The sequence below is a fragment of the Dipodomys ordii genome, unplaced genomic scaffold (assembly GCF_000151885.1).
Source record: "Dipodomys ordii isolate 6190 unplaced genomic scaffold, Dord_2.0 Scaffold36, whole genome shotgun sequence".
In the NCBI taxonomy this organism is placed as follows: domain Eukaryota; kingdom Metazoa; phylum Chordata; class Mammalia; order Rodentia; family Heteromyidae; genus Dipodomys; species Dipodomys ordii.
Window position 1 is genome coordinate 1,993,020 of NW_012267252.1, and position 12,545 is coordinate 2,005,564.

The 12,545-nt window shown below is 47.8% G+C and overlaps 1 protein-coding gene across 2 annotated transcripts in view; it reads right to left on the bottom strand.

Moving 5' to 3' along the window:
* Positions 1 to 9,269: 9,269 nt before the first annotated feature.
* The window catches only part of Crtac1 (cartilage acidic protein 1), a 141,754-nt gene continuing 138,478 nt past the window's right edge, over positions 9,270 to 12,545 (bottom strand). The window contains exons 13-15 of one of the 2 annotated variants that reach the window (XM_013017672.1): positions 12,215 to 12,257; positions 9,881 to 10,024; positions 9,270 to 9,454 (exon numbers count right to left, since the gene is read on the bottom strand). In XM_013017672.1, coding sequence (XP_012873126.1) covers positions 9,336 to 9,454; positions 9,881 to 10,024; positions 12,215 to 12,257 — 306 coding nt within the window. In that variant the 3' untranslated portion in view covers positions 9,270 to 9,335. The remainder of the gene's footprint in view (positions 9,455 to 9,880; positions 10,025 to 12,214; positions 12,258 to 12,545) is intronic. The other variant, XM_013017673.1, reaches the window with a different exon arrangement.

A 12,545-nucleotide genomic window follows, 5' to 3' on the forward strand; every position in this document is an offset into this window, starting at 1 on the left:
TGGCTCAGTGGTAGAGTGCTTGCCTTGCATGCATGAGGCCCTGGGTTCGATTCCTCAGCACCACATAAGCAAAAAGAAAAAAAGCCAGAAGTGGTGCTGTGGCTCAAGTGGTAGAGTGCTAGCCTTGAGCTGAAGAGCTGAGGGACAGCGCCCAGGCCCCATGACTGGCAAAAAAACAAAAAACAAAAACAAAAACCAAAAACAACTGCCAATGTCTAGTCATATCCCTGGGGACTGATTTAATTGTTCTGGGGGCATGCTTGGCCTGGGAACCAGGATTTTTCTTTTAAAAGTGCCCTGGTTATTCTGATGTATGTGACGACAAAGTTGGGAATCCCTGGTTTCAGCAGTAGTGAGAACCTAATGCTCTCTCTTAAGTGTCCGAAAAATCCTAAGATCCGAATAAAACCTTCCTGGTTCTGTAAAAGCAGCCGGATGCAAAGCTGAGCACACACTGAATGATCCTACTTAGGACAAATTCAAAGACAAATGAAACATGGGAGGCCCAGGTAGGCTGTTCCCCCAGGTGGGGTGGTGAATGGCAGGGGTCTGAGCGTTCCAGGGCCCTCCTGAGGTTCTGCTGTTTGGCTAGAGCCAGTGGCCTAGAGATGCTTTCATAAGAATTCATCAGGCTACAGGCTGGAGTTCTGTGTCCTGCATGTACACATTTTCCCATGTATGTGATATCTTTCAGGGAAATTTATCAGACATGTTTACTGGCTCCAAAATAGGAAAAGAAAGCACAACATTGAAATTCATGTTTTTATTAAAGATCTACAAATAGAATACATTATGTCAACCAAGACAAGTGCAATTCAACTTGTGTGTGTGTGTGTGTGTGTGTGTGTGTGTGTGTAGCCTATTTGCTGTAGTTGTAGATATATACAATCGTGCTTGATACAATGAGGGTGGGGGCCTTCAAAACACACAGTCTCTGGTGCCAAAGAAAGCCTGAAAAAACAGGCCAGCTTCACACCCGGAGTTCTTGACCTTGACCTCACCTCCCTGCACTTGTATGCATAATTGGTACCTTTATCTGAGAAACAGAATCCATAGCTTTCAGCAGATCCTCAAAGGGGCATGTGAGCTACCCAGAAAGGTTAATCAACTGGTTTACCAGAATGAGTGAGAAACTGACTGCAAATGTGCCTGCCACGAAATAGGTGGTTGGTGATGTCAGTTTCTGTTCTTGCTTTCAGGGTCCAGCCTTGGGAGGAGGGAGGGGGGACAAGGTTTTCACATGGCCCTTCGTAGGCATTTCCTAGGAGGATTCCTCTGGCAGTGCTGAGGGCAGACTCAGAACTCTTCTTCTAGGAGGTCATTTGAAGAGCCTGCCATTTCAAAATCTGCAGGATGCAGAACTCAACACACAGAATCCCAGGGCAACAAACAAGAGCTTGAGTTTTTGAATCAGGGAGGATGGAAGAGGATGGAGGGCTGGCACCAGCCAGGGGACTCTACACCCCTTAACAGTCCCCACTGCCCCTCCTCCCAATCCCTCATCATTCCCTTACTTTCCCAAGTCTCATCATTGTTTTTTTTTGTCAGTCGTGGGGCTTGAACTCTGGGTCTGAGCACTGTCCCGCAGCTCTTCAGCTCTAGGCGAGCTCTCTACTGCTTGAGCCACAGGGCCACTTCTAGTTTTCTAATAGTTTATTGGAGATAAGAGTCTCACGGACTTTGCTTCCCGGGCTGGCTTTGAACTGTGATCCTCAGATCTCAGCCTCCTGAGTAGCTAGGATTACAGGTGTGAGCCACTGGTGCCTGGCGTCATCTTTGTCATTTGTAAAATCAGACTACTCTAAGAATTCATGGAAATGTGAATCTGTTTCTCCAATGTAAGATATTGATGTTATTGCAGAAATGGCAGTAGGACTTCATATGGCAGACTCATGATACAGACTTATAGCAGGTTGCAGATTCTCACACAGAACAAGGATATTTCCCAAGAGTTCACTGATCCCTAATATGCACAAGGAACATGCATGTGCACTATCATTGAGTGTACTTCTCTAACACGCTGTGGGGGGGTTCTATTCAAAATCTGATTTTATAGATGAGGAAACTGATGTTCTAGGCTGTTAGGTAGCTTAACAAGGGCCCACAGCTGGGAAGTGTCAGAGCAAAGACTTGCACCTAAACGAATTCCAAATCCTCCTTTATTCTGCTACCGTTTATCACATGAACACTGAGACGTGTTCTACCCTATTTGACTCATGAAAACAGACTGAAGACCCACAGTGAAGCACATGGGTAAATGCAGACGCAGAAAGATTAGTTTTGCAGTGTTATGGAGGTGCTCATTATTTTGGAGTCATTCAAGTGATCGATTTCTGTAATGGAAAAGTGATTGGGGACCAGCTACCACCTGAGAGCAAGCCAGGCCTGGGAAGGCAGAAACATGACAAAGCTTACAAGGCCTTGTATATGGTGAGGGTCCCTGCTGCCCCCAATTAATCAGTAAACTCCTTGAGGATGAGGATCTCGTGTTATTCATTTCTACTAATATCTCCCTGCCCCAGGTGCCTGTTGCAGGGCTTTGACCGTGGAGGGAGATGGAGCCCATCACAGGCTGGCAGGGAGAGGGAGAATATACAGCTGTTTGTAGTCCAAAGGCTCCCAGGGCAAGGTGTCACTGAGAGGCAGGACAGGCTGCTGCGGACTGGCAGTAGTCACTGATGCAATTGAACTGCAAGTGGTCACTGAATAAATTAATGGGTAGAGGCAGCAGCCCTGATCATTCCCTGCACTAGCAGCAACCCTCAGTAATGTTGCCCTATCTGTTTCCTTGTGATTCCACTTGCGACCTTCTGAGAGAGGAGGTGGAGAACCATGCATCCTGACTCCTATCAGCCCCTGCCTATGTTCCCTGAACATGAATGATTTTGAGGTGGAATGAAAAATCCTTCTGGAACTGAAAGCTTTGCTGAAGTCTAAGCCTGGGGGCTCCAGAGGGTAAGGTACCAGAGGTAGATGGATGGATGGATGGATAGATAAGTGGATGGATACAGAGGAGATGGGTGAATGGAGATGACTGATGGGTCAGTCTGAATGAGAGGGCTGGAGATGGATGCCTGCAGACGCCAGGGAGGCAGGTGAATGGATGGGTACCGATCCGCCCTGTACAGCAATCAACCCAGGGCTGGACTCTTCGAAGGGAAGATGCTGTGTTCACCCAGTCCCCAAATGAACTCTGCATTTGTAACTCTGAGTGATGGATGTGTCTTGCTGGGAAGGCGTCTTATAGTTCTAATATCACCCCAGTTAATGACTTATAGATTGTTGTAAAAACAGGCTCTGCTAACCTGGGAGGTGAAGGGCCTGGAACTGATTTTATAATAATCCCTGCATTTCATCATTCCAGGCACTATGCAGAGAATGCCTTGTATGCTTGCTTTGGAAGAGGCCTCACCACCAATCCTTGAGGCTGTGACTCCTACCCCATTTTGTTGGTAAAGAAACTGAAGCTCTGAGTGGAATTAACTTGCTTTATGCACTAGCAGGGTGGTATGTCTGGGATTCCACCTTCAGCCTTCGATAGGTGGAAGGCAGAAAAGACTGTGGCTCTGTACCTGTGCAGGTCTCTCAGAAATGACATGGCATTTCTGATGCCTGTGTCCCAGGGACGGTCCCAGTCCCTTCTCTCTCTCCTCTCTCTGTGTCTGCCTTTGGGACTGCAAATCTCAAAGCTGCAGAGAGGGTGTCTGTTTGGGATACTTTCCTCTACTTGGTCTGAACTGGTCCTTTTGCCATGGTCTCCAGGAGCAGCTGGGACACAGGGGGATGTGTTTCCTCCAAAGCTCTACAGAGGAAGTTAGCTCTTAGACTAGGGGTACACTTTAGATTTGGGGTGTACTCAGGGATTCCAGGGGTCAATCCTTTATGGCTGTTCTCAGGCTGGCTGTTCAGTATTTTTCTAGCTTCAGTCTGCTTTCCTCTGATACAGTCTGGGAAGAGTGAGGGGTGGGGGAGTTCATGGAGCCCTGGGCGGGACTTCCTGGGAAGGGTGATGCAGATTGTTTCCTCCGTCCATGGCTCTTACCTCTCAATTGTGCAGGCACCTTCCGCACCAGGTACCTTCATCCAGAACTTCCATCCACTCTGAGGTTCTAATGCCCAAGCATGGCTCTTCCTGTCACTTGGTAGACAGGTACCCCAGCTTGGTCTCCATGTTAGAAAAATGGGGAGAACCAAAAACTTCCTCCTAGCCCCCATTCTTGAAATGATCTAGGAACTTGTGCTTCTGAAATACTTGGAACTTTCTGGGGAAGCAGGCTTGGAGTGGCCAGGCCTGAGCTCTATGGAGGAGCAGTGGGCAGTGTGGGCTGAGAGAAGGCCAGAGAAGGAGGTGCATTCTGTATAATGCCTTTTGGGGGCTCAGTTTCCGCATCTGTAAAGGATGAGGAAGCATCCACGTCTCAGGTTGCTCTGGGACTCGGTGGTTGTTTTGACAGTGAATGCCTAGGCAGTTCCCTGGCTCCTGGCAACCTCTGCTCTGTGTCACCTGGGCAGTCTCATGCTTACCTTCTCTGTTTACCCTGTTTTATGACTGTTCTCTCTGGGAATGGCACCATGTGAGCATCAAACCATACATAGCACAGCCCACGCCTGGTGAGGTTGGCTCTGCCCCCTTATGGCCACTTGTGGTCCGGCAGTCCCTTTTCCGGGAACCTGTAGCATCCTGGGCGGCCAGTCATATCGTCCCCTCTCTACAGAGCCCCAGGTGTCTTGGGCAGCATGTATAGGGAAGCATAGGAACTTTGGGATTGAATAGGTTTGGGGCTGTATCCCGAACTTAGCTACTTAACAAGATCTCTAATTTATTGGAGGCTTACTCTGTGCCAAGTACAAGTTTAACTGAATAACTTTGTGAGGTACACTTAACTATTTCAAGCTAACAACTCTGTGAAGCTCTTTCTCTATTCTGTCAACTGAGGTTCAAGGACACCTTACCTACTTTTAAGTCTTTACCTACTTTTAGAAAGTCACACTCTCACTCATCGTATTTAAAATGATAGTCTGCCTTCATCTGGACTCTTCCAAATTGCCTGAATGTCCCCCTCCCTCCCATGCACACTGCATCTTCTAACATACTAACTATATACCTTACTCTCTGTATTTGTTTCACTCTTGCTATATGCCACCAGGGCACACATCTTTAGCTGTACTGCTCACAAATGTAGATCTCAAGCTACTAGAACAATGGCCAGTACATAGTATGTGTCTAGGCAGTGCAATTGCATGAAGAATCTGTACTTCCTTGGGTGTCAATGACTTGGAGATTATAGCCTAAGGCTTAAGAACCCAGGCTATGAGTAGGTAGTTTGGGGTTTGCATCACACTGTTTGTGCCTTAGCTAGCTGTAACCTTGGACAACTTATTCTTTCTGAGCTTTAGTTTCTTTGGTAATAAGAGAGACTAATAACATTTGTCTTGCAGGATGGGTGTGAAGATGAATGGAGACACATATGTAAAGTTCTTGGCATAGTGTGAGCATTCTGTAAATGTTAGCTCCTTCCCTGAGGATGTTCTTTTCTCTTCTTGCTTCTCATCTTTCCTCTGATGGCCTACCCTTTGACCCCTTCACTGTTCAACAGCAGTTCTGAAGAGGACAGAACAGGAGTTGGCATTATCTGTGGTGTTGTTAACTATCTCTAGCCCTCTTGCCCTGCTTCATCCTCCTTCCAGAATGTGCCTGTTGCTAAGGAGACACAGCATCCACTCTTGGCCTCTGTGTCTGGGCTTCTGGCAATACAAAAGAGCAAGACAATTGGTGACCTTGGGGAGGAAGTCAAGGGGGTGGCATTCGACTTGCCTCCTAGGCTGGGAGTCTGGGTGGTGTATGGGTTTGAAATCTTCTGGAAGAGCTCAGCTGGTTCACTGAGAAAATGAAGTGTTCCTCTTTCTGTTTTCATGAGGCTCTTGGAGGCTTGTCTGTAGTTCTTGCTTGGGCCATCGTCCAGCAACACTGATCTGGATGTGATGCCCAGACCCTAGGAGGGGGCCATAGCAGCCAGAGTGACTCATAATCAAACTCCTGGCCCTCAGAATGGCACCTTCCCAGAGCAGGGCTGGCAACTGTGGGAATGCTGGAAGAGGCCTGGTATGTGATTTTTTCCCCCTATTCTGTACCAGAGGAGGATGCCAAGATGGCCTGGTGAGGGTGCTCTCCCCATGGGCATGACCAGATCTCCCCGAGGGCTAGGACATGACCACAGAATGACTGCTTTGACCTAGGCCCTCTGGAGATTCCATCTCTCCCTTCCTTCCTAGCCTTTGCTTCTGGGCAGCATAAAAGATTATGGATTTTTCCTAAACCTGTTGGTTGGTTGGAGAGAGAAGCAGTGGTAGTTTGTGGCATAGATGGAGGAGACAGACTGCCTGAGATCAAATCCTGCCTTTGTCTGTGCCAGCTGTGTGACCCTGACAAACCACTTAGCTTATCTGTGAAAGGAGGATAATTACACTTTCCTCTTGGGATTACTGTGAGGATTAAGCAAGTTGATTCTTGTAGAGTTTAGATCCTACCCAAACACCTCAGACTTACTAACTATAAGCTATTATTGTCATCTTAAGGAATGAATTCCTGGGAGAGACTGTGTTTTTAGAGAGAATAACATCATCATCCTCAATCAGGCTTTTCTTGAGCCTTGGGAAGTCTGGTAACATGGGCCCACCTTCCCACCAGCTGGAACAGAGTGTAACTCCCAAATTTGCATCCTATCTTGGGGATCCATTTTTTTTTTGGTCGGTTGTGGGGCTTGAACTCTGGGCCTGGGCGCTGTCCCTCAGCTCTTCAGCTCAAGGCGAGTGCTCTACCACTTGAGCTACAGTGCCACTTCCGGTTTTCTGGTGGTTTATTGGAGATAGGAGTCTCACGGTCTCTCCTGCCCTGGCTGGCTTTGAACCGAGATCCTCAGATCTCAGCCTCCTGAGTAGCTAGGATTACAGGCATGAGCCACCAGCGCCCTGCTGGGGATCCATTTTATTACTTTCCTGCCTCTGAATCTGTCTGCTGTTTTTGTTGGAATCTTCAAGACCAGTCCAAGACAGCAAGGATGTCGGCGCCTGAGTGAGACAAGGAGGCAAGCTCTCCTCACATAGGAGGTTCTCAACAAAAGCTTGTTGAATGCATACATAGATGAATGAATGAGTGAATGGTTCCTGGTATAGTGACCCTGTATCTAGGGGACCTAGCTGGATTTTTTTAGAAAGTTCTTCAAGTTCTCCCCTCCCACCCTTGCACTTGGCTCTTCCATCTGGGCGAAGGAAAGGGAGGATGGAGACAGTAACCACATTATCTTTGTTTGCCATTGTGTGCCTAGAGCCCCTCTCAGTCCCTGGTGTGTAGCAGGCCTATGTATGATCAATATTTGTTGAATAGATGAATGAATCAAATGCAACCTTAATTCCGAGCTGTGCTCTTAACACCTGGGAGTCTTAAATTCCTCTTTGCAACTCACCTGGTCCACTACCAAGTGGGGCAGAAATGGTACAGATGGGCCACTCTCTTGTGTGAAATTCCATGTGTAGGAGTTCAGGGCCTGCTCTGAAGCTTGCGGTCGGTCCAGAGCTCCTGATGTCCTTGGCAGGCTGTTTTACTGGTTATCCTGCTCTGTAGTTCTTGTGCCGTTGTATGTGTCCCAGTCAATGGGCCTTGTTATCTTGTCATTTACCACAATCACTGCACTTGGAACCGCTTCTCTGTGGGCTTTGGGTCTCTACTTATCTCATGATCTCAGACTCACTTGTTCATTTCTAAAAAAGCAGCCGTTTTCAGAATGGCTAGGGAATAATCTGAGCGATGACAAAGCTGCTTGTCACCCTACTGACAAGAGGGGATGATGGGAAAGGGATCAGCTGGCTCTGTGACCTTGGCAGAGTGACCTCGATCACTCCAGCTCTCTGAGGCCCTTTCAGAGCTGTAATTCAATGGCAAGACTCAGGAATGAGCTTTCTAGAAGTGGAGCGATTTTTAAGTTGGTATATGCTTCTCCAAGAAATTGAGGCTGTTTTCATTTTAAAACTTTTCATTTATGCTCCTGTTCCAAGTGTAAAAACAGCACTCGCTACAAGGAATTCATATTTTGTGATTTATTGGGAGTATTATTATGATATCAGAAAAGAGTAGTTTTTTTGTTAAATATGTTTTTAAAAGGCTTGCTGCATTCCTAAAGTGTGGTTTTATTATATCTTGGAGCAACTTTTTTTTCCCCCATGAAGAATAGATCTGTGATTTATAATGCGCCTTTCCTACCCGAGGCTGGTCATGAAAGGATTCTGTGGCGTTACATCATCCCCAAAGGGTACTCTGGCTGCAGGAGCTTCCAGGTTTCTAAGCATATTGCAAAGACTGAATTGTAAAGTGCGTTCTAGAAATCAAGATTGCCTGAGACCAACTGTGTCTGTGTCCACTCACACAGGGAGGGGTCAGAAAGGAAAAGGCCTTTAGGAAATAGCAACCCAACTCTCTTGTCATTTAGATTAGGGAAATGGAAGCCCCAGAATGATTCATTCCACATCCCATGTCTGGACTGAGACCTACCCTCCCGAATGCTACATGCATTGTTACACACACACAAACACCTAAGCCACTGCCTGTGCCTGGAGCTAGTGCTTTCTCTCTACAATGATTTGTTTTCCAAGCACCTTTGGTGGAAGAACCACCACGAACTCAGCATTCCAACCAGCACATACTTGCCTAGACATATTTTTCCCTCACCAGTTAGGTGTTAAGATCCAGCAGAGTGTTTATTGGCATAATTTCTTCAGAAAAGAGGCTGGAGGACTTAGCAAGTTTAAACTTCAACATTTTTATCAAGCCCTTTCCCTTTCCATCATCACCACCAACCCCAACCAGGCTTTTTTTTTTTTTTTTTAAACCACAGGAAGTCAGGGTGCACAAAGCAGCAACAGCATTGAGGTCAAACCAGCAGGCACCATGATACATGACTGAATCAACCAAGGAAGCAACCACCTGGAAGCCATCTTTGTGAAGGGCAAAATAAGATACAGAAGCTCCGATACAGAAAAGATGGGGCTCGCTTGATTTTTCTGAAGGAATGAGGAAGGTTGGGTGGGGTTCAGGACAGACTTTGCTTTTCTGTTTTCTCAGAAAACATGCAAAGAAGGGCTTCATAAAACAACTATGGTTGGATCAGTATCTCTCAAACGTCCCTTTTCAAAGATGGCCACCCCTGCTGTCCATTCAGAGGAAGCACACAGCAGAATCTACTGGGCATGGAGAGAAATAGGCAGCAGGAGAGAGATTTAGTTTTCCACAAAGGTTGTTAGTTTAGTTTTGTTTCTTTTTTTTTTTCCTTTATTGATGGGGTTTAAAGTGCATATAACTGAAGGCAAAGTCCAAGGCCTAGAGAAAGATATGAGGCCCGAGAAAGAGGCTCAGAGATTCTAAAGGCAGTCGAAGAATACCCACCTAAAAAGGCTACTTGAGCTGCAAAAAGAAGAGGGCAGGGACATAGAGAAAGGGGTGATGAAGGGGGTGGGATGGGAGTGGAGGGAGGAGTTTGGGAGAAAGAAGACAAGGACCAGTCAGAAATTCAGCCAAAGGTGACTCTTAGGAGCTAGTTTATAGTCCAGCTATGAAAACATGGGCCGACCTCCAGGTAGAAACACTGTTTTAGGAGATATGAGAGTAGTGGTAGCCTTGGGCCAGAGCACAGCCCCCTAGGGCCCTGTGCTCGGTGGAGGTAGTGATAGGACTTCCCCAGGCTGCTGTGCTAGTTTTCACTGGAGATACGAACGGAATCGGTGCAAACTCTCTCCATCCAGGAAATTCAGAGGCCAAGGATCCTACCCAGAATTCCTGAAGGGCAACTTCCCTTTGCTACCCTATGGAGGCCAGGGGAGCCCCACTCACCCACACAGGCTGTTCCATCTTCGTTGGGCTCATAGCCCCGATTGCACCTCTTGTTTGTCCGGCACCTGTAGCTTCCATAGGTGTTGACACACACAGGCTTGTCTCGAGGGCACATGAAAGGGAACTGGATGCATTCATTGGTGTCTGAAAGGTAAGAGAAGCCACTTAACCAGGGAGGTGTGAGCTGTGGGTCCTAGCTTAGGCTCTGTCTGCCCATCCACTCACTCACTGTGGACATGTCTTTTCCTTTGGCCTCCATTTCCTCACCTGAGTCTCCTTGGCTGCCCTCTATATTTGACTTCTCTATGTTTCAGGAGGAGGGGACAGTTATTGGACTAGTCCTGGGACTTCTCTTCCATCTCCCACTTTCCCTAGGTGATCTTTTCAATGTGGATGATTGCACATTTCCTGTCTCAGCCATAACCTCTCCGCTGGGCAAAGCTACATGATCCAATCACCAACAAGCTACTTGGCACCTGGATGTGTAATACACTCCTTAAACTTCTTATATCCAAAATGGCACCCTAGATTTCCCTTAGCCCTTAAACTTCTGCCCACTACATCCATCTTCCCCAGCTACTTCGATATTACCACTAGCTATTCAGTTGTGCCAGTAGAAATCAGAGTGGTTCCCAAATCCTCCCTTTCCTCATGCTGTGTACAGTCAGTCCCACAGCAGAGTTTGTCTGTTCTGCCCCAGCGCTCACCTCTCATCTGTCCATCTTTCTTACTTCTCTGCCACCATCTTATTCCCAGACCCTACCACCTCTTGCCTGGATTTATTTCTTCAGCTGCTGCTTTACTAGCCTCCCGGCTTCCACGCTTCCTTCCAATTCAGTCTGCAATTCAGCAGCCAGAGTGATCTTTCAACCATGTAAATCACATCAGGTCACTCTCCTGCTCAGCTTCCAAGGGTCTTAAGAACAAAAATCTAGAGACTTAGAGTAACCTCAAGCTCCTCATTGGCCTGGCCTTCTGCATCATCTCAGCGTAGCAGCTACATGCCAGCCCCTTACATAGCCTCCAGCTTTCTGCTGTTGCTCTTCCCTCTGCCAGGAAAGCGATCCCCTCAGTTCTTCTGGAGCTGAAGTTTTCTTGCTAATCTTTGGGGTTTCTGCCCAGAGATTCCCTCTCTGGAAGCCCTCCAGAACAGTCTCCAGAGAGTACCTTGCTTATCAGGTTGTTAAACTGTCTTGCCTAGATGAGTGGTCCTATGTGTGGGGGGTTTCTTCCATCAGAATGGATACCTGTCATGGTAGGTACTTGGCTACATTCCCAAGCCCAGCAGGGTGTTTGGTGCCATGTAGGGGGCATATCAAATGCCTGCTGGATGAGGAGGGGTTGGGTTGGCAATCTGGAAGGGCCCTTCCAGACTATGCCTATACTGGTTTTAGCACAGGGCCATGGTGGGGACACAGAAAATGTGGGGGGCAGCTACCCTTGGCTTTTGTACTTCTTCATTTTCTGGTCCTTGATCTGAGTGAAGCTCTCCCCAGGAACAGTGCCTCTCTGCTCTGTACCTGTCCAAGTTCTTATCACCCCCAACTTAGACCATGCTGTCTTTAGGCTACCTTCTCAGACCTTCCCTAGACTGGTTTGGTGCCTCTATTTGTGCTCCCCAGCTGCTGCCCTCACTCATTCCAGCCCTGATCCCATGTGTGGTCCTTGTTCTTCATTTGTGGGCCTCTCCACTGCCCGTAGGCTCCAAGGGGGCTGAGACTGGTTTCTTCCTTCTAAGGAAAGAGTAATTCTTGGCCTGGCTCCACTGCTGGCTACTGGGATAGAGGAGGTTGGGTTGGAAGTCTCTGGATGCTGAGATCCTAGGCTGCCACTTCCCATTACAGGTCATTGGGAAACTTTTGGAAGTTCATGGAACCCTCACACAACTACCACTTGGAAGCACCGTGCCCAATACCACACCAACCTGTAATCTTCTATCTCTCCATGACCATTCGTTGCTCCCTGTTTTTCCCCAATGTACCTAGCAATACTCTCAGCGATGTCTAGCCTTGCCAGCCAGCCTCCCTTGCTGGCTGATCCTCTGGAAGGCAATGACATGTGGCTGTTTCACCTCTGCCAGGGTGACACTTAACTACCATGATCTTTAACATCCACATGGTGGTGTGTCTCCTCCTCAGGTTTGTTCTCTTGGTATTCTTGGTGCCAAGTTGGTTGGCTGATCATTAATATTACTCCCTCCTCAGTGGTCATCTTGGCCAACTGGGGTCCAACAGAACCTTCCTCTCCTTCCTTTCGTCTCCCTCCCTCCCTTGTCTACACCCTGGACCTTGTTCCAGGTCAGGATGACACACCCTGGGGCCTGCAGGCACTCACCCATGCAATGGCCATTTTCCTGCTGGGAGAATCCTTGGCCACACTGTAAGTTGGGCAGAAGCAGAGACACTGGTGAGTTGAGAAGGTCCCATCTCAGATCCCTTCCTAGTCAGAGTCACAGAGCAGTTATCACTCTGACCTCAGTTCAAGGAACCTGGAGAAGACTGTCCCTTTTCAGACCCTTGCCTTGCACTGAGAATGGGAGGGCTGGCTGGGATGGAGAGAACAAGAATGGGTGTGACTCAAACTCTGGCTCATTTTCCTGCCTATGGGATCCATGTGCCTGAGCTGGAGCAGAGACTGGCCCAGAGCTGCTCCTCTGAGTCCCTTT